Source organism: Alligator sinensis, unplaced genomic scaffold (assembly GCF_000455745.1).
Source record: "Alligator sinensis unplaced genomic scaffold, ASM45574v1 scaffold853_1, whole genome shotgun sequence".
In the NCBI taxonomy this organism is placed as follows: Eukaryota; Metazoa; Chordata; order Crocodylia; family Alligatoridae; genus Alligator; species Alligator sinensis.
Window position 1 is genome coordinate 22,180 of NW_005842005.1, and position 23,024 is coordinate 45,203.

The 23,024-nt window shown below is 42.5% G+C and overlaps 1 protein-coding gene across 1 annotated transcript in view; it reads right to left on the minus strand.

The window, feature by feature from the left end:
• The window catches only part of ST6GALNAC5 (ST6 N-acetylgalactosaminide alpha-2,6-sialyltransferase 5), a 108,655-nt gene that overhangs the window by 14,363 nt on the left and 71,268 nt on the right, over positions 1 to 23,024 (minus strand). The window contains exon 3 of the mRNA XM_006021774.2: positions 3,486 to 3,895. Coding sequence (XP_006021836.1) covers positions 3,486 to 3,895 — 410 coding nt within the window. The remainder of the gene's footprint in view (positions 1 to 3,485; positions 3,896 to 23,024) is intronic.

The following is a 23,024-nucleotide window of genomic DNA, read 5'->3' on the forward strand; positions in this document are numbered from 1 at the left end:
TGTAGGCACCTTCCTACAGAGCAAGAGATGATGTGGGTCATTCCTGGGAAACATCTATGTCTCACTGTTGTCCTGTACAGTCTCAGTGCTTAACCTATTGCTTCAGATCACCCTCCTGGGTCAGACGCTTACATTTTATTGCAGCCCCTAAAGAAGGTGAGCTAGGATCTGAGCCTGAACTCCTTAGGGTCAACATTGCTCTCTCACTATGCGTGTATATGCAGCACCTAACACAACGGGGCCCTGATCTCAGCTGGAGTATGATGGATAACAGTAATACAATGTAATTTTCAGATCAGCAGTGACTAGGTGGAGAGGGTAGGGACAAGAACTTAAAAAGAAGGATTGCTTTTGAGATGCAAGAGGTTTAGGCAAGATCCCCTCCCCACCCCCAAGCATCTAGAGTCTGCTCAGAACACCCAGCTGGGCTTGGCCATTTTAGGTTAGACACAATTATTTTGCTAGTTACTCTGGCACAGTTTCAATAAATAGGAAAATAATGGGCTATAACAAACTAATTGAAAAGGCAAACAATGGAAATAAAGAAGTTAAATGTGAAAACTTGAACAAGCACCACTCTAGCTTCCTTAACTGCTTCAAATGCCAACACTGCACGATGACAGTGTAGAAATAGGGTTACGTTGTCTTGCCTTTTAACAGAATATTTCAACAAGATTCAAACAAAAGAATATCTACTGTTTTTACACCTAATCAGCTGTAATGAAAGAATATGAAGAGCTGTCATGTGCTTATTAGGGAGAATTATCAGATATTCTTTTATATGATGAACTAACACACTGTGCTGATAATTCTGTAGTGCACACTAAATTACAATTAAAGGCCTTTATGCTCCACCAAAATCTCATTTATAATCTCTATGGAAATATTCTTCCCGCAGTTATTTCATTTATGCTTCCTTTATCTAATTACAGTAATATTGGTTCTGAATCATATTTTCTTAATGTCCCCATATTCAATTATAAAGTTATTTCAAGTACAGTTACTTTGCAATATCAACTATATTGCTCTGGAGTCTTTGTCATTCACCGGACTACTTAATTGGTGATGTTTTTTGGAAGGGTTTCCTTTAGATTTTAAATCAGCCCTTTTTATAACCATAATGCATCCAATTACTCCTTTTCTTGTAACAGCAAAAGCAGAATATATGCCTTGATTATTGCAACCTTTTAATTAGATTTATTCCCTTCCTCCACCATCACCATTTTTCTGTAGATAATCACTGAAAAGTGTTCAGCAAAAGAGAAATTATAATAGAGAACATTCTAGGTTGTTCAATGTTTTTCCTGCCCCCACAGCTCTGTAAATTGTCTTTTTCTACAAATTTCTTGTACTCATGTTTCCTTTCATCTTCCTTTCCTTTTACTGTGCTGCCTATTCATTTATTTTCATCTCTCGTTTTAATCTTCTTAGTCCTTCAAGTATGTCATACGTGCCCTCAGAAGGAGCATTTCTTTAAAGGAATATTTCTGCTACAGTGGGATGTGTACAGTCTTCTATCCAACAGAACCTGTTTGTAAGACTGAATTGCATAAGGATCTAAGTGCCCTTGATTCATATTGGGACTTCACTTTATTCAGGACTGGGCCTAAAATACACTTAGTTATATTAAAATCTAAACTTCCCTCTGTGCCTTTCAGGAGATGGTTCGTCCTAAGGCCATTGCAGAAATGCAAAGCCCTGACCTCACTGCACAGCCTCATATGGCTTGCTCAAATCACTCCCACATGCAGGAGCAGTAACTACATACCTGATACTCCCACCACAAGTTTTATAGGCTGAAATCTGAGAAGATTATAACTCCCCCTTCATTATAACTCCCCCTCCCCTTCCTTTGCTCTGGGTGAACAGATTAGGAGAAAAAAGAGACTTCACTATGCTGGTAGTATCCCTGCTGCTATTATTCCTCACAATTGTAGATGGGGCGGAGAGGGGGAAAGAATCCCCACCACCACATCCCAGGCAAAGTTGAGAGGACTTTACTACATGGTTAATATTTGTAGAGCAGTGGTGCACACAGACCTCTGCACCATGGTGGGCTGCCAGGCCAGAATCAATGCTTTGTAATCACATGAGGCCCCGAGCACCTTCATGATGTTTTCAATTAAATGTTAGCTGGTGAGGATGCATGGCGGTTCATGAGAAACTCTGAGGGTTGACAGTGATCCTTTGCTTCAGAGGCAATAAAGATAGAGACAGTGTGGGAGGGACAAGCTTTGGGGGGCTATGCTGAAACCTCACTGCAGGATGGATTCAGATACCTTAGAGGACTGCTAACTATGGCACAGGTGGTTAGGGCTAGAAGATTCCCTGCTGCTTTGTTCTTGTGATCCTCCACCTTGTAGGCTGGACTCATAAAGGGCATGGAGAACTCTCTCTCAACTTCACTATTATTTTCTTATTGTATTATGGCAGAGCCAAGGAGCCCTGATGGGCCACAGTCAGGTTGTCCCAGGCTAGGAACAAACACAGAGCCAGGAGATAGTCCTTTCAGCCAACAAAGTGCAATAGTCTCCTATGGAGGAGCTCTGGTTGTGTCCTGGAGCCTGAAAGACTGAAAGGCATCGCCCGCCCCCCCCCATGTTCAGGCTTGGGCTTGGACTCTGGATGCAGTTTATGGTTGGGTAAATGACACTTCCTCATGACTTACAGCATCATAAACTCAGCTTTTCATTTGTATTAAGTGGGGACCCTTATACTGCTTTTAATTATGCCTATTTAATATATAAAAGCTTTCATTCATTTAAAATAATACATTTGGGGCTTTTTTTCTTTAGAAAATAGCTTAAATACCCATTTTTTACATTATACATAACAAAGTTCTTGCATTGCATTGGGTCACTTATTAAAAATGTGATTCGTAAGTCTGTAAATAACAGACAGTTTCATAAAGATGTAACTATCATAACAACTCCCCTTTTCCCAGTTGGAAATGTAAGATGAGCTATTCAGAAGCATCTAATGTATGAATAATGTGTATTTGTTTTACAAGAAGCTTTACAGCTGCAATGTTCCAAGAATGCTTAAATTCAATAAACAGCCATTATAATTCACAGAACAGTGGCATTTCCTCTACAGGAAAGCGTAACCTATCAATTTTGATTTTTCAAAACCAGTAAAAAACTGCTTTCAGGTATATTCCCCCAAAGTGAGATTTAACCACCATTTCTACCTCTCTGTTGTTTGTTTCTGTAATGTTCTTACTTGGCTGCATATTGCCTGTTCCATTTTTATATTAAAATTTGATGGGGAAATATTCAATACATATTATTTGGATGTACATTTTTTACTTAAGTTACAAAGAGTAAGTGTTATTTGGCATGTAAAATCATATTACAACTGATAAGACAAGCACATTTAATGGGTGCAATGTTCCCTTTGATTTGATCTGAAGCTGATAAATACAAACTACATTGTCCTTCAGCTGTAGAAATTGCCTTCAAATGTACCTGTGTAGGTTTTCTCACCTGTCTTTGCCAGTTTCCTGCTTGAAAAGGTCATCAAACTGAAGCATCTTGTGCCGAGAAATCATATATACTTTTAACTGAGGTAGTATTTGGTTCATCAGTTGCAGATTATTGTAAACCAAACCTTTTCCATCTCTCCTCATGTAGCTGCTGGGACCCCAGAAGATAAACACAGTACCTTGGCTCATATTTAACAGTTCATTGCGATTTCGTAGAATTCTCTGGATGCTAGAGTGCGCAATGACTCGAAGGCTAGTTTTGTTTCCAACATCTTTTCCATAACCTCGAGTGGGCGCATCATTCATTCGTATGACACACTCAGTCTGGTCAATTCTGTTGCCCTGTTTGCTTCCCAGGAGGTGTCCAGAACTGGTTACTAATGCACAACTCTTGCAATGCATTTTTAAAGGCTGCAAAAGACACACATAATTTCAAATCAATTACAGTTTCCATTTCCTAGAAAATGAACAAACTAATACTAATACTTTTGAGTGTAGAGATCATAAAACACTCTAGAAATACCTCTCTCAGCTGTCCTGCCAGGTATCTAAACCCAGTTTATATACCCATTTGACAGATAGGGAGCTGAGGCACTGCCTGGTTACATGCTAGATCTACAAAGGGACTTGACTGCTTATTATAGCAGGCCTCTAAGTCCAAAATGTCAGTGCTCTGCTCAGTTACTGCTTAACTCTGGAAGTGCCTGAAGTCTGTAGGCACCAAAGTGTCCGACCATAAATTTCCTTACGTGCCTCAAGTTCCTCTCAGCCTCTCTACTGCCTACAGGGCTCAGTCTGGTAGGTGTTCCCAGGACCTTCCTAATGGCTCCGGCTCTGCACAGAAGATGGGGTTGGGGTGGGGGTGTAAGGACTGGAATCCAGGCTCCTCGCCTGGAATGTAGTAACCATTAAACTACAGAATCCTGCACAATCTCTCTCCTCCTCCCTGGCCCAATTAATATTCCTTGTCTTCAGTGCATACAGTTATTCACAAACTGAGAATTAGTGCTTTGAACTTTCTCTAGATTGTTTTTCAAACAAGTCATCTTCAAAAGATATACAGTAAAAAAGAGAAATGAAATGTCCATATAATGTGTGCTAATAAGGCAAGATAAGAGAAAAAGGGAAACAAACTTAGATGAAAATTAAAAATACCTTCTAAATCAGATTAAGAGACACTTCTGCCATTAGTAGAGGTACGTAAATATATTTTAGCCCTTTGATTAACATGAGATAAAGAGGAGAAATACAGAAAGCTCATGATAATGGAATACATGGCATCTACCAGGATGCAGCAAGTTCCTATTTGTGGTACAGTGAACCAAGAGGTAAAGACTGTTTCATGATGTGGCCTTGAAGTGGATTTTAGAGAACAATGACGCCTTGCAATATCACTCACATTTTAAAGAACAGTTCTAAATTATCTCTCTTCTGTGTGTATCTCCTTCAACTTACTATGCTACTTTTGGTCCTTTGTTTCTAAGACTTCTGGAAGACATTACACTTAAGACAACCAGTTAATTGCAACTTACATAGCAACCTGGCCCCATGTTCAGGCAATTAGTGGTGTGATAAAATGGGAAATAAGACAAAAAATGATTCCACAAAAATTGTGTAATAATTTTGTAGCTGGTTTCTTTTGTGCCCTAAATTAAACATGTGACAGGATACCTGCCATGCAGCCTTATGCTGACTGCGTGGCAGGGCTTTGGGACAGGCCCCTGTGTGGTCCCAGGTCTGGTCATCAGTCTTGGCCCTGGGATTGCACCAGAGTCTCAAACTTCCCTAGAACAATTCTGGTGCTGAGATCACAATTGGCAGATTGTTGGTCTCAGCCTGGGACTGCACCAGAGTCTCCAACCAGTTCCAGTGTGGTCCTGGAACTGAGACTGACAACCAGTCGATTGTCAGTCCCACCCCCAGGACACACCAGTTCACTGGGCACCCAGCTTTCTACTTGCTGGTGGGAGCTGGGATCATGACCCCAGGCTCCCTACACTGGCAAACAGTAATGGTGCAAGTAGAATCTGATCCCTGATCCCAAAATGATGTGTCCTTCCATGGCAAGAGACACAACTGTTGGGATCATTGCACCATTAAGTGAACAAGTGCAGTGGCCAAAGGACATAATCCTGGCCTTGCATTGTCCCACCTCTTCCTCTATGTTTCTGCAAGGAAACTAAATACACCTATGTAGCAAGATCTCTGGCCCAAGATCCTAAGAGCAGAAAAAATTATTTTGGTCTAGGAAAAATGTTTCTGGACCTTCATCTATGAGAATTTCCATCAGATTCCCAAGGTCCAGTGTGAGGTCTTTCTATTTTGGTCTGTATAACACTAAAAAGACAATTATACATCTTTCTGGATTTTTCTTTGCAAGTTCTTCTGGGCATTGAGCACAATTTGGTTCCTTTATTTAAATCTTGTACAAGATGTCAGATACTCTATCTGAAAATAGGTATTCTTGAATTCAATAAATAAATTCTATTAACTGTGTCTTAAATTTTTGCAAGATGTAAGCAAATTCTCTAGGTACTGAAGTATCAGTTAGGAACTAATTTACCCTTGTAACCATAGAGCTATACGAAACAGCACTGAAAACAAATGCATTTTTTGAATGGTGAAAGAAAATTCACAGTAAGTGGGGCCAATAAAATGACAATAATGTTAACTGTAACATTACATTTTACAACCATACATAGGAACATTGTGTAAAATACTGATTCATTAATGGAGTGAAAGCCATTGTTTCAGAACTAAGATTGCAAATGAGTTTTTATTTAAAGCCAAATTTCAGCCCCATCTTTTACATGCCTCATTTTCAAAAAATATATTTTTTTCTACCAAATATGATGCAATTCAGACAAAGTGATCCTTAATTTTAAGACTTTAAGAATAAAGCTGCTGAATATCATTTTAGTATCTACTGGTCTGTTACTTCTTAGAAAGAAGTAAAAAAAGGAGGAGGAGGAAGAACTTGAAAGGGAGAGAGAAGCAACTGGAATCACCCTTTGTTGAAGCATTGCACCAGGAACAAAAATGGAGCGGATTAAATGCAAATGACCAAAGTCACTATAAAATTCTTTGGCATCTCTGCTAAGGAATATCAGCTCTGGTGTTATTAGTGTAGCTCATTATGTAAATGATGTGATGAAGAATATAAAGAGGAGTAGATTAATGAGCCCTACTACCATCACCACTTCCTGCAGAACTCAGCCAGGCAAGAGGACAGGATGACAAAGCTCCCTTATCGAGACTCTGTCAATCCCCAATCCCAGGGGAAAAATCTGAAAATTGCCCCCCAGGATCCTTATTAAGACCCCATTATTATTGAAGACACACAGCAGTGCTTCATCATGTGCAGCCTTTCACAGTCAGTAAGGTGAACAAACATGCCACCAATATGAAAATGGGCTGCCCTAAGGTTAACATATGGGAGGCAGACAGTTAATGTTACCCTTCTCAAGCAACCCTCTCTCCCTTACCAACTATCCTAACTCTGCAACCCCAGCACTGGCCTAGGGATAAGGCAGAGATACTGCTGGCAGCATTCAGGGCTAACAGGTACTTTTGAGCATAGACCATAACAGCAAGTTTTAGGATCTATAGGCATTTATAGGACCTCATTTCTGAAAGAGCCATCTGTGGAGTCCTGGTGGCAGAATCTGGCCCACTGTGCCTGGGCCACAGAATGGCTTCCTTTTTAAGGCTATCCACATCCACATAAAAGCCTTTTACAGGCTCCTAATCAGACATAAAGCATGCTGAAGAATAATTTGCCACTTCTGATCCTGCAAGATAATTCAGGCATTAGGTGTTCATCGATTTCAACAGGAGCTACGTGCCTAAATACCTTGAAGCACATGAGCCTTAGTGCCTCAGCAGAAGGGCTCAGCAGACTCAGGCCTCGTCAATCCTTGTAGCAGCAATTGCCCATGTCATTAGACACTGGACTAGTGTGTTTCTCTGTCGTTAGACAGAGAGCATGTCTCCATATATAACTCTCAGATGTGCGTCAGAATAGAGCAGAAGTTATTGCAGTGACATATTATCACACTTAGCATCAGAGACATGTATATACGAAACAAATTATTAAATCAATGTTCTGTGGTGCACATCTTTAATACTTTACAGCAGTGGCTGGCAACCTTTTCAAGCTGCAGGCTGGAACAACTGCCTCTGGTGTGACACATGCTGCGTAGCTTCAGTGCCATGTCAGCAACAGGGTGGCTTTCTCTGTACCTGTGTCAGGGCTATGCAGCTGGGAGCTGTGCCCACACCACTGAAACTTCTCCTAGCCCCCCACTGCCTGGCTACAACGTCAGCACAGCATCCAACCGAGGGGGAGCTGTACTGGAACTAGGGCTGGGCTGCATCCACACTCCCGCTGCTTCTCCCTGTACCCCCGCACCCCTGCCTCCCGATTGTGGTGGAGACACTGCTGGAAGCTGTCTGGCCACAGTGCAACTTCCCACTGGCTGGAAATTGTGCCCATGCTGAAGCTGGTGGGGGAGGGGGAGGGGGAGGAGGGGAGAGGGACAAACAGTGGTGGTGTGGGCACAGCTCAAAGTTTCCCAGCCCTAACGTATGCACAAGCACAGACAAAGCCCTCTGGCTCTGTAGGCTGGATACAGCTCATGGGCCTTATGCTACCAACCCCTGCTCTACAGGGAGGCTGGCATCACCATGGATTGGAGTCAAGATTGCCTGGATGCCCTGTTTAAGAAGTTCTGGGTTTCTAATAATGGAGGGTTTATTCTGTTTAATTATGCTATTCTTGGAATGCAATGCATATTCAAACTGCTAAAACATGGCTGTAATCTGAACGTAATGAAGGCTTTATGTGGGAATATTCCATGAAAAATGACTTATTTGATTATGCATACTTTAATTAAAACAAAGCAACTGTTTATGGAGGATTATTTTTTTTAATTGCCAGCAAATTGTATATCCCCATCTTTCCCACAAAACTAGGCCATTTTCATTCACACACATGCATTACTATAATCCAGAGAAACCTAATGATATGGGTAGAAATATTCATGCTTTGTGAGCTAAGGTTCCTAATGCAGTATTTACATGTATTTTCCTTTAAGCTTTCATCTGCCACTTTGATGAATTACCTACCGAAAGGCACTAAGGTGAACTTGCTGCTCTAGCACCATGCTTGGGAAAGCAAGATGAAGTGCTAATGAGGTTAAAGAAAATGTAGTCAGCACCAATGTTAACTCATATAAGTTGGAATATTTACATAGCAAGACATTTTCACCTAAAACAATCTCTGCTGCTTTCTTGCCTACTGAGCTACAACTTATTTGTTTCTTTTGAAAATCTGCCAAAAAACCCATCAATTGTAAGGAAACATGGGCAACCATCACTGAAGCCATGAAAACTTTTTTTTTAAGAGAGAAATGTCAACATTCACAAAACTCTGTTACTGCCCCTCTCTGACATGCCTGCTCCAGTTTTCCCTACTAAATTACTATATTTACTTCAATCTAAGATGACCCTGAATTTAAGATGACCCTACCACAATAAGATTCTATACATGGAAAATGTATAAATGTTATAATTTTCCATGTATAGAATCTATTTACTAGAGGGTTGTCTTTAATTTATCCCCCCCTCCCCCGCTCACTGCTGCAGGGGGGGCAGGCAGTGAAGGAGGGCCAAGGCCAAGTAGCTTGCCCCCTGCTTCTATCTGACCCCTGCCACCTCTGCCCCCTCCCTGCACCCCCGCAGCCTCAGGCCCCCGCCTCCACCGAGCCTCTGCTCCCTGCCCTATCCCCAACATCTACTCCCCCCTCTTCCTTCTTCCCAGCCTCTGCTCTCCCCCTTCCCCTCCAGCCTCAGCTTCTCCCTTCCCCTGTTGCCTCTGCTCCAGGTAAGGACTGGAGCCTGAGCCACAGCAGCCACTTGCCGCCCCTCAACACTCATTCTAAGATCAGGGGCTTTCTTCGTCATCTTAAATTGGGGGGGAGAGGACCTTGTCTTAGAATCGGTCAAATATGGTACTTGTAAAAAAAAATCTCCATTACATAACATTCATTGATTTGACAGTTACTTCTTGAACTGCACAAAGGGGTCAGAGTTTTTTGCAAGAAACCCTGATAGACTTCACCAAGAATTTAATTTATTCCCAAACTATATCTATGGAATGTGGCCCCCAAAGGTGTGATCCTAGGTAAATCCACAGCAATGACATACCATATTTTGAATGCCAGTTGTTTTAAGTGCCTTAGCACAGATAGCAAAAGGGTATGTGTGTGTATTTGTGCTAACATTTTCTCAGTGGAAGGCACTGGTTGTAGCAAAACTGTCACCTCCTTAAGCAATAATAATGGCAGAGCAAGACATTTCCTTGGGATTGATGACCAGACGGGAAAAGCTGGTGGCCTGAGAGACAGCTACAGGCCATTAAACCCAGGTAGTCATTAATTCCATGGAATGCTGTCTGTTAAGGTAATTATTACTGTTATATGTGAAAAATCCTTAAAAAAGGCCATTCCCAGACATATGCGTTATGTTTTAGGTAGGCAGTGCAGATTTATGAACCATTAACATCATCTTAAGACTCACATCTTTTGAGATGCATACAGAAAAAATATACAGGCTAAGGGGCATGCAGCTAGGAGATGTTTTTACCCATTATTTTGAAAGAGTATATGTAATGCATAGTTAACATATTTAACTGCAACTCTCCTCACCAATTGCAAGCTTGTAGGTTGTTAAGCTTTTTCAGCTGAGATACAGAAAGTATGCTGTGCATTCAGTGAACCTGGTATAATGTGATTAGGGCATTCAGGTACTTCGATAATGCAAGTAACAATAATAATAATACTCAGGACATTCTTAGAAAACATATGAGCCACACATCATTCAAGTAAGTTGTTTGAATTCTCTTTCAGTGTTCCACTGACCTACACATATGCACATTTTTATTGCATTCTTGATATATTCCCTATCTGAAGCCAATACAAATAAGGCAGAATAATTTGGGGAATAACTTAGTTAACTATGTCCTTTTAAAAACTGGCCATCTAGAATTAGCCACAAAGATTTATCATTCTGACTCAGTTTATTTTGCAGCTAAATATACTAACTAAAAACCTCATGAAAGGCAAAGATACTTTTGGACCAACCACACTGTTGGAAGAGATTTTAGACAAGCTTGCAAGCACAAGTTGATCTCCTTCAGGTCTGAGAAAGCAGCAGATGCCGCTTGAACTAGGTACTAACCACCCTTCCTCCCCCCCTGCCCCTCCCAAAAAAACCCAACCAAAACAACAGCCTGCAAAACCAGGGTTTTTTTACAAGCTATTGTTCTATGGGTTACCTAGCTCAAGCTGCATCTGCTTTTTCTCTGGCTGGGAGAAGAATAATCTGTGCTTAAAAACTTACCTAAAATTTATCTCAAGCATGTGGTTGGTCCAATAAAAGATACCACCAGCAAAAGTATCCTTGCCCCTCACATATTTCCATCACAGCTATACAGCAAAAGCTGTGTTAACCAGCACTTTATTAGTCAGACAACTCTATTAACTGGCATCCAAGGGATGCGGCAAAAGCAAATCAGAAGTATTGCTTCCACAGGACTTCTCATTTCACCATGAGCCAAGTTTTTCTTTGCCACTTCTTCGGCCCACGGTGCAGGGCAAAGCAGCCTGCATGGGCCCCCCTTCCCTGTCAATCAGACTTTGACTCACTCAGGGAACTCATGGGCAGGATCCCCTGGGAGGCCAGTCTGAGGGCGAGAGGAATCCAGGAGAGCTGGCTGTACTTTAAAGAAGCCTTACTGAAAGGTCAGGAACAAACCATGCTGATGTGCAGGAAGACTAGCAAGTATGGCAGAAGACCAGCTTGGCTTAGCAGTGAACTCTTCAGTAAATTAAATCACAAAAAGGAAGCTTATAGAGCAGGACACTTGGACAAATAACTAGGGAAGAATATACGAGGAGCATGCAGGGCATGCAGGGATGAAGCCAAGAAGGCCAAAACACAATTGGAGTCACAGCTAGCAGGGGATGTGAAAGATACAAGTGTTTCTACAAGTATGTCGGGAGCAAGAGGAGGATCAGAGAAAGTGAGAGTCCCTCACTGAATGAGGAAGGCAATCTAGTGAAAGAGAATGCAGAAAAGGCTGAAGTGCTCAATGCCTTTTTTGCCTCAGTCTTCACAGCAAAGGTCAGGTCCCAGACTACTGCACCGGGCAGCACAGTTTGGGGAGGAGGTGAGCAGCCCTCAGTGGTGAAAGAGCAGTTTAGGGACTACTTAGAAAAGCTGGACATATCCAAATCCATGAGGCCAGATGGGATGCACCTGAGGGTGCTGAGGGGTTCCAGATGGCTGATGTGATTGCAGAACAATTCTCATAGTGATCAGGAGAGGTCCCCGATGATTGGAAAAGGGCATAGTGCTCATATTTCAGAAAGGGAATAAGGTGGATACAGGGAACTACAGATCAGTCAGCTTCAGCTCAGTCCCATGAAAGATCATGGAGCAAATCCTCAAGGAATCCATTTCTCAGCACTTGGAGGAGGTGCTGGTGATTAGGAACAGTCACCATGGATTCACCAGGGGCAACTCATGCCTGACCAACCCAATTGCCTTCTATGACAAGGTGACTGGCTCTGTGGATGCAGGGAGACTGGTGGTACCTTGATTTAGCAAGGCTTTGATATGGTCTCCCACAGCATCCTTGCAGGTAAGCTAAGAAAGTATGGACTGGGTGAATGGACTGTAGGTGGATAGAAAACTGACTGGAGCATCAGGCTCAGAGAGTAGTAATCAATGGCTCAATGTCTAGTTGGCAGCTGGAATGGAGTGCCCCAGGAGTCAGTCCTGGGGTTGGTTTTGTTCAATGTCTTCATCAATGACCTGGAAGATGGCATAGAGTGCACCAGCAAGTTTGCAGATGACACAAAGCTGGGGGGAGTAGTAGATATACTGGATGGCAGGGCTAGGATTTAGAGTGACTTGGACAAATTGGAGGATTGGGCCAAAAGAAATCTCATGAGGTTCAACAAAGACAAGTGCAAAGTCTTGCACTTAGGGTGGAAAGATCCCCTGCGCTGGGGCAGGCTGGGGGCTGACTGGCTGGGCAGCAGCTCTGCAGAAAAGGACCTGGGGGTTACAGTGAACAATAAGCTGAATATGAGCCAGCAGTGAGCCCTTGTTGCCTTGAAGACTAATGGCATACTGGCCTGCATTGGTAGGTGTGTTGCCAGCAGGTCAAGGGAAGTAATTATTCCCCACTATTCAGCATTGTTGAGGCCACGTCTAGAATACAATGTTTAGTTTTGGGCCCCCCACTACAGAATGGATGTGGACAAATTGGAAAGAGTCCAGTGAAGGGCAACAAAAACTGGGGGGGGAGGGCCTGAGGCCCATGACTTATGAGGAAAGACTGAGGGAACTGGGCTTATTTAATCTAGAACAGAGAAGACTGAGAGGGGATTTAACAGCAGCCTTCAACTACCTGAGGCAGGGTTGAAAGTGGATGGAGCTAGACTGTTCTCAGTGGTGGCAGATGACAGAACAAGGAGAACTGGTCTCAAGTTGCAGCAAGAGAAGATTAGGTTAGATATTAGGAACAATTTTCTCACTACGAGGTTAGTAAAACACTGGAACAGGTTACCCAGGGAGGTGGCAGAAGCTCCAACCTTGGAGGTTTTCAAAACCCAGCTAGACAAAACTTTGGCTGCAATGAACTAGTTGGGGCTGGTCCTGCTTTGAGCAGGGCAATGGATTAGATGACTGCCTGAGGTCCCTTCCAACCCTCACTTTCTATGATTCTATGAACAAGAAGTTCAGTATTCTTGGTCACGCTAGGTGTATGAGACCTGTTAGAGGCAACAGGGGTCATTGGAGAAATGTGTTATGGCAGGGATGGGCAATTATTTGGGCCTATGGGCCACATAGGGAGCTTTGGGGAGCTGGTATGAGCTGGGTCAGCAGCCCTCTTTCCCCCCTTCACAACAGCTCATCAACCTCCCTATGTGGGATGGGGTTAGGGAAGGCAGGAAGCTGGCATGGGTGTAGGCAGGCAGCAGGTTCCACAGGGCTGCTGCAGGGATCCCAACCCTACATTGTGGGGAGGAGGCGGCAGGGGGAGCTGGAGCATGGTGGCCCAGGCACAGAGGCGGCAGCAGCTGGGCAGAAGCTGCTGCTGGGTGCTGGGAAAAAGTGGAGCCTGGTGGCAGCCACTGCTGCCTTCCCCTCACTGCTGTTAGGGCCTTCTCACTGCGGCCACCTGGAACTCATGTTAGGACTCTTCTCCCACTGCTGCTGCCACCAGCACTGCCTCTGGCCCACTACACCCAGTACAGGGCTGCCCCAGCATGGGCGCTGGGTGGTTGCAGTGACAAGGCCCCAACAGTGGCAAGGGGGAGGCAACTTTTGCCACCACCAGGTTCTGCTTTTTCCTAGCACCCAGCAGCAGCTTCTGCCCAGCCCCGGGCTGAGCACACAGCCTTGGCCGCGGCCTTTCCCTTGCGGGGAGTTGGGGTCCCTGCAGTGCTTGCTCTGGACCTGCCCACTCAGCCACGATGAGCAGCAGCAGTGACATCAGCCTGGCAGAAGCTGCTACTGGGTGCAGGAAAAAGTTGGACCTAGCAGTAGGCATGGTGCCGCCCCCTTGCTGCTGCTAAGCCCTCCTTGCTGCCGCTGTCTGGAGTCTATGTCCCTGCAGCTCCTCCCCATCACTGCCACTGCTGCTGCGCCACTAGGCACACGGGCCCAAGGCAGCAAAGAGGCAGCACTGGTAGTGGCAGGGGGGGGGGGGGGGGGAGCCACAGGGCAGCCCTGGCATGGGCTCTGGGCAGCAGCAGTGAGAAGGGCCTGGCAATGGCAAGTGGGAGGCACCACTTGGCCAGGGCAAGGACAGGTGGGTCTGGAGTGGGTGCTGCAGGGACCCTGACCCCCCATGCAGGGCAGCCCGGGTTCAGGGCCGTGCACTCAGCCCGGGGCTTGGGCTCTCGCCATGTGGGTCCCAGCTGGTGTCTATGGGGACAGGGCTGGCAGCAGCATCAGCCAGAAGGAGCTTTCACCAGGGTTTCTGGGAAATGAAGCCTGGCTGTGCAGCCACTCGTGCCCTGCTGTGTGCCTAAAGGTGGCAGGACACATCACTGGCTGGACGGTGCTTGGGCCAGGTAAAACCCAGGGACCTGCTGTGCACCAGACAAAGTCCTGCCGTTGGCCAGACACAGCTCGCGGGCCATATTTTGCCTACCCTTGTGTTATGGTCTGGCAATCTCCACTGGAGTAACAGCATCAAGGTGACTACTGCAAGCCAACACTAATTAAAACAGCCCTGCCTGTCAAGGGTTGAACTGATCCCGATGGATTTGTCCCAGAGAAATCATTAACTCAACACTCGGTGGAACTTCAATCGGCTGTCAAATGTCTTAGTTCTGTTTGTTGGAAACAGAAAGAAACATGACAACAGTGTTACAGATGCTTTGTGGAGCATTTTCCAATTTGATGTAATCTCTGCTTTTTATTGACTTTAAAATCCATGTCTTTTTATGATAGGAGAATTTTGTTTTCAGACACTTTATTGCCTGAAAAAAATCAATGGAAAAATGTTATTCCTATTTCAAAATGTATTTCCCTTAGAGGTAATTATTTTCTTTGTGATAAAATATCAACTAATTTTTACTTTGAAAAGACCTCAAATTTTAAGACAAAGGAGACAACAGCAAAACAAAACAACACAATACCCTCCTAGGGGATTGTACTTTACTAGGAAATGCACTTACATATTGAGCACCTGAAGACCTAATTTCAAAAGCTCTGGGTTCAATTCATACTGCTTTACGTGAGACCATTTTCTTCCCAAAGTAAAACTAATTTCTGTATTGTGACAATGGGAATTTGTAAAAAATAAAAAATAAAAACCCCTGAAATATCTTCTACTGTTAAATGTAACTCAGTAACTAGTTCAAGAAAGAGAGTCTGGAAGTTCACAAACATCAGTATCTCTGGACCTAGCACCGAAGACTTCTGAGGAACGCTGGGCCTTATAGCAGCAGGGAAAGGTTAAACACTACTTCCCATATCCTTTTGGACAAATAACCTTTAGCTAAAAGTTTGAGGCTGTCAGAGCAAAATGTCACTAAGGCTGATCTGAGGTGCCTCTGAGGTGTGGCCGGTACTGGGAGCACACGTCACAGCCCTTGGCAGCCCAGGTTCCCTCTTACGCTGCAACATCACCAGTACTCAGTTATTTGCTTAAAAAAAATTGTGCAGGGCTGAACTGCAATGAGAACTGCTTACAGAGACCCCCTCCACCCCAAAGACTGACTTGTTTTGCTTATGAACCCATACCAGCTGCCTAAGAAACACCCAAATAATCCTCAAAAGTAAGAGCAATGTTAAAAATAAGAACTATTATTTAAAGGAAGGCAAAAAGCCTTCCCTTTTAATTTCACTGTAATCTAAGGTTGGGCCATGTTAATACTTAGGCTGGGAAATCCTGGAACTATAGGAGATGGTATAGCTGATGAAGAGGCAGGAATCTTTCTTTCTGGGTCAATACTGAATTATCCCTTCATCATAGAACACAAGGAGCCATCATTTCAAGGTCCAAGGGTGGAATAATACTCTTTAAAGACAGCTTTACCATCAATGCACATTGGAAGGAGCACTTCTGAACTAGGGGGTCAGCAACATTTTTGGGCACGGTGCCAAAAACATCTGCAACCTTGATTTGTAAGACAGTGAGGTCTTGTTGTGGCAGCACAGACCTGGCCCCTTCCCCACTGTCCACCCCAAGTAAAATGCCTTCATGTGCTACACTCTGGCACCTGTGCTAGGGGTTGCCTGCCCCTGTTCTGAACCAAGATTCTAATGCTGAAGATAATACCATCCTGCCATTTCACAACACCCCATTAAGGACTACCTTGCAGACCCACCAATCTATCAAGAGGCCTGAAAGCCATGGAACAGATGAAGAACAAAGCATGTGGTCCTAATGGAATACCAGATGAAATTTAAAAGCATAGTGGAAAAAAGATCTATCACCAACTATGTTATAATTCTGAAAATCTGAAAACATGAGCAGACTCCCAGCGCCTTGAGAAATGTCAGAATTGTAACCATATTTAAGAAAGGAAATAGACTGGATTGTAGCAATTACTGTGACATTGCACTCTTGTCCATAGCTGGGAAGATCTTCACCCACATTCTCCTCAACAGACTCGCTCCCCTCGTAGAGAAGACTCTATCCGAGTCCAGTGTGGTTTCAGACCATGCAGAGGTGAAATAGGCATGATCTTTGTTGCTAAGCAGATGTAGAAGTGCCAGGAGAAACACAGAGAACTTACATGGCCTTCATTGACTTAACAAAGGCCTTTGAGTTAATCAACAGAAAGGCTCTATGGAAGATCCTAATGAGATATGGATACCAGCCAAAATTTATCATTAGACTTCATGATATGACAGCAACTGTCCGAATCAATGGCTCGGAAATGGACCCCTTCACCATTAGAATTAGAGTCGAGCAAGGATGTCTGATTGATTGCACCGACACTTTCCCTTCTACATAACAAGTATTCCACATCTCACTGCTGATAGACTTCCATCCGGAATCAGCATCCAGCATCTCATGGATGAAATGTCTTTACCATCAGCTGGCTATGTTCCAAATCCAAGATAAGCAACACCTCCATTTTTGATCTTCAGTATGCTGACAGTTGTATTGTGTGCCCATTCAGTTGAAGCGTTCCAGGTCACTCTCAATTGCTTCTGTGAGACATATGAAATGCCAGGACTCACTGTCAACTTCACAAAAACCAGTATACTTTACCAAGCTATGCCAAACTAACCAGCTATTCCCTGACATATTACAATAGAAGGCAGCCCTTGGAGAATGTCAAGAATTTTCTGTACCTGGGTAGGCACCTTCCCCAAAAAGTAAACATAGATGATGATACTCAACACTGAATAATATCTGCCAGTGCTGCCTTTGGACGTCTCAAAAATCATGTCTTTGATGCATACCCCCGGTTGACAACTCCTGCTCTTTATGATCCGGTTAGATTCTTCCTGGGTAGCTGCATTCTGATAAAATAAAGTTCCTTGTAGTTTCAATGGTGTTAGTTATAGCCATGCTGGTCTAAGGACACAAGCATATAAAGTTCCTTGGGTAAATGTAATATCTTTTATTAGACCAACTAAACAGTTGGAAAAATGGTTATTTACAAACTTTCAGGCACAAACACCCTTCTGCAGGCATAGGGAGGGTCTGCTGGTGTTTGTGTGCTCTCTTGGATCAAATAGAAGCTCTGGAATAGAAGCTTCTGTTCCACACAAGAGAGTACACAATACCTGCAGAAAAGTGTTTGCCAGAAAGCTTGTAAAGAACAATTTTTCCAACTATTTAGTTGGTCTAATAAGAGATATCGCATTTACCCAACAACTTGTCTGCCATGGTAGTTTCAATAGAAGGAAGCATTTTTTCCCATTGTGCCATGACCTGTTCTGCAGTATTCCTTTGCCTTGTCTTAAGGCTACTTCCTTCTGTACCATAGCTGACTCCACTTAAATGATAGGCAAATGACTTCCCTCTTCCATCTTTATTAAATTAAGTTCTGTTTTAGCCATGATTATGTTTGTTTTAGGGTCAGCACTGATCTTGATGGTCTAGGTGTCCCAAACCTCAAGCACAAGCACCAACTTTAAAACTTGCACCTCAGTAAGTACCTGAAAGGGCACATTATGACACTGGTCAGACACCACTCCCATAGTCATCTCAGAAGCAGGTGTTTTGGGTGGGTCCATTGCTGAAACCTAATAACCCAGAAGGCGGAAGTCTATCAAGGGGTTTATCACCCTCTTTCTTAGATTCTTTGTAGTTTAGGAAAACTGCCATCTTTTATCCTATGGAAAATTAGATTTCTAGCTCAGAGAACATTTCCATGATTAATATTTGCTTCCTTAAAACACTTCATTAGAAAACTGGAAAGTTGAAAACTAAAGTTTATTTTTTACCAAACTCCAATATATTTTTGGATGAAATTTTTTGGCCTGAAGTTTTTTTGTAGTTTTCAGCAAAAAAAATTTAAGCAGATATCAGTCTGAACACTGCTGCAAAATGCCAAAAATTGTTGTTTTTCTGCTGAAGAACTAGAGTTTTCTGTAACACTATACTCATTTTCTAACCAGTTCTACCATACATGCTCTCTCCTGAGGTCTTGTATCTTCCATTTCATCTCTCTTCGGTGTAGATTATTTTAGCTTCTTTTTCATTTTAATGGCATGAATTTTGTTAGCGGCTCCTCCAAACACATCCTAACTAGCTCCCACAGGGGATGGCTTAAGCAGAGCAGCCAGTTTGCTGTAACTTACTGTATACTACTTCAATGTCCTTTTTCCTAATGGGTAATATTTTTAATCACTGCCCTTTCCACAGAATCTCATCAGTATTTCATACTTGATGACAGTAACTCCTAAGTTTTATCCAAGTTTAGTGTAATTTATTACACCTGGTTACTGGGTCTGGAGTAACCTCTGACATTGCTGACTTTGTACTGAGGGCATTAAGAAGCAAACCTGTACAGTAATGTGTCCTTCCTTAGTTTTCCCTGCTGATTAATAAAATAGTTCTAGAGCCAAATTTTACTGTTACCTGAACATCCATGTAACTTACAATAGAACAAGGACTTTGAAACCTTATTTTCCCAAAGTTAAGTTTCTTTTATTCTGCCAGCAAATGTAGTTCGACCATTAGCTGTCCTCGCTATCTCTAGAATTAATTTCCAAAATACATTATTTTGATCCCCAAAATACTTTCAAGAATAAATTGCTAACTGGTGTAGGAGTTAAGATGCAGGATCGGCACTTTCACAACAATATGGAAAGAGGAAATAAGAGAGAACCCCTGCCAAAGAAAAGATTTGCTCAGTGTCTGCCTCTCCAGATCTCTCTCAAAGGAAGCTTCAGATCCAAGCAGGTCTGAATGGTGGAAAGTTTTTAACTTTTTAGTTAGTCTAATAAAAGGTATCAATAAAAGGTAAACCAACTTTTTAGCTGGTCTAATAAAAGGTATCTTTTTGGAACCAAGAGTTCTAGTTTTTTGTATAACTTTTTAGCCAACACTTCTCCATATAGAAGACTAGAATGCAAACCCCAGATTGAAATGTTCACAGAATCTGGATGCAGGTCCAAGTTCAATTTGTCCTGGTACGTGGCCACATCTCTCCAGCCTCTGATGGAATTGCTTTCCAGCTGCAAGCTCTGATCTCAGTAGTTAGAGGGTTTTTTTGTGCTGCTACATAGCCCTGCTTTGACAACATGGCTGTCATACTTTGCATGCCTCTCTGTGAGAGTGTCTGCTTCAGGTAACTAGTGTTGCTTAACTTACTCACTGTGCATATTGATTTAGACTCTCTCTCAAACTTGTGGACCTTTCATTCTTTACTTCTATGCTTGTAAGTGTTGAGACACTTATGGTGTAAAAGCAGAGAACAGCCAACATATTTACTATTTTTTGTTGACACAGACTTTGGATCCTTAGAGAATTTGCCACAAAAAGCTGCAATGTTTTATCCAGTAAACTGAAAATACTGATTGCCTCCAAAACAGTGACCCAATGACAGGCATCAAATAAACAAACAGAAAGGGTTAGGAGATACTATTTCTCTTAACAGTGTTAATCCTTACGCATAACCAAGAAGCAAGCATTTGCAGCAACCTTTGCAATTCAAAAAGGGTCTGGCATGACTGCTTTTAAAGATAAATGCACAGCTGCTTAAACAGATAAAAGATAAAGCAAGCTAAATTCTTACTCTTTTCCTTTGCTTGTTGGGCTGCTTGAACATGCAAATATTAAAGAAACACTAGTACTGTGGTTTCCCATTGAGTTTTCTGAATTATTAACTGGACTGTGTCGTCAATTATTTAATGATAAATATGACAAGCAGTGAAAATGAAAGTGTGAGTGACCCTTTTTTATATTCATTTTGAATTCTGAAAGGAACAAAGCACGTCTGTCCAAATGCTACACTGATGGGCTCTTAAAAATATGGTGATTCTAGCTAGTTTTGTATGGTTGTTAGATAAATAATTCAATTTCCAAACATGACTCTGTGTCAAGAAAAAATAAAAACGAATGCATTCCATAAAGCTTTCACTGGGATAATTTTCTTATACAAAGTCCTGTTAAGCACATTAGTCAATGAAGTCTTCTGCTTGTGTGAAGTATTTTCTGCCACATTAACTCTTTTTCAAGGGACTGCCTGCTAGTCAAAGCTTTCATTAGAATAATTAAAATATGGCTCCTCTCACTGGAAAGAAAATGCGAGTTTGGTTACAGGAAATTGACCACCTCCATAAATGTGGAACCTACCGCTCACGTAAAATACAAACTAGCACAGCACACGAAGCTGAGTGAAAAGACAGCTTTTAGTATATGAAACAAATTTCCCTTCTTATTAGGCAGTATGATTACAAGGTGCTGATGCTTTGCCTTAAGCCACCTGAAGTGAATATAAGGTGCAACCTTGCAAATTGGCAGCACATATAGATCTACGATTTAGAGAGTAGTTTCTATCCTGCATCCTATAAATGTGTCCCAAGAGGAAGATTAGTATCAATCATAGGCTTATTGGAGAGGGAGATAGGATACAATGATAACCTGAAGCTATCAACTAGAGTAATGGTCTAAGAAGAAAAAGCAATCAGAGAAGAGAAAAGAATATCCACAATGAAAGACAGAACTGGAAAATCAGGGAGGAATGCATCATGTTGATGAACATGTGCTGTTATACAAAAGAGGGAATCATACGAACAATATGCAGGCTCTAAAGAAATGATTATTGCCTAATGTTTATCTTAAAAGGAGTGCAAATAGACATCCATATTACATCAAACAGCTTTATTTTTGTTCAGGAGCCTGAACACTTGCACTAAAATGCAATAAAGCCACAAGCACAGTGTCTTACCCATGCAAATTGCTATCACTGGAGTCTCAGAAAAATCCAGATTCTGTCAAGGGTCTGTACAGAAAGTGCTTGAAGGGTTTGGTCTCTTCATTCATAAGGTCACTTATGCCAAACTTTGTTCCTTGCCTGCTTAGCTTTTTATTCAGCAGTTCCCCTCTGTAAAAATTATGTGCATCAGGGCTCTGCACCTTCAAATACCCCCTCTGTATCCGTAACAGATAGGCAAAGCTGTGCTCAAGACTTCTCTTTCTGCAGCCTCTTGGACACACCTTTAGGAGTTTGTTTTACAAAGGTGAGCTCCACCACTCCTTCAACGCCAAGTCTGGAATTTTCTTTAGGTTATAGGACCCCTATTTCTCTCTGTGGCTTCCCCAATTAGCCACACCTCTAACTAGCCTCATCTTTAAACCGAATGTGACCAGCAGTGATCGCATTAATTCACGGAGCCTTTCCAAAATAATCAATCTTTTATTACTCCACTATAAGACAGCACAAGAGATTCCTTAGGTTAGAAAAGCCAGGCCAAACTTAAGACTGAATCTCTATGAACCAGAGCAACTATATACACCATGTTGTCCTAGAAACCATCTATCCATTAGGCTGGGTTGCAACAAAAATTAAAATACAGATTCTTCATGTTTGGTACATTTATTCCAAGATCTCCAGTTCTCTGTCATCAAAATATCCAGCCACCGGGACTCTCATTGTTTCCCCAAACCGCTCCATTTTTAGGAGATAGTTCAATCCAATTTCTAGTTCCTACTTCATTCTACCCCAGACTTCTACCTAGTTTTATTTCTCTTAGATTCCAGTGGATAACAGTACACTGATGGGTGTAGAAGGGGACTGGTAGAATATCTTCCAAAGAAACAAATTTTCAGCAGAAAATACTGATTCATTGAACTCAATGTTTAGCTAAAAACATTGCAGATTTAATACATTTTCACCAAATACAGGCAGGGTTTCAAGGTAACCCTTCTTCAACTCCTAGTGGGTCCCATCCCAGGGACAGAGATGCTGAGAGTCCCTTGCCACTGTTCCATGAAATTTACATTCTTGTCAATTTCATTGTTGGTATTAGCAATGAAACTGACAACATTATTAATTTCACTAACCAGCTGCAGAGTATGGAGAACTTTTGGTTCACCAGAATTTAAAAATAAAACAAAAACAAATATTTATCGCTTTTTGAAGAGAGAGCAGGGGAAACTGTTGATTTTTTAAACCCTTATTATACAAATATTAAAAACAAATGGTGAAAGCACAAAGGTATGCTGCCCTCCCAGGGGCTGATCATGAAATAGTTGTTAGCAACAAAATACGTCATGTCACCATAGACTAATACCACCTCTCATGGCGTTACACATGTAGGACTCGCTATCTGTCTTTCACCTTGCAGAGGGCCTCCTTGATGGCCCAGCACAACAGAAACAGACCCATGTTTTGTCGCAAGATGAAGTGACCAAGTTCATATGTGATACATGCCCAGATCAGGAAGTGGAAGAATTGGAGGTGTCATCAGAGCTGGCCCCTGTGAGCCAGTTTCTGTGGCTCTTCAGAGCTATCAGCTTTGTCTGGCCCAGAAAGAAATTGACCAA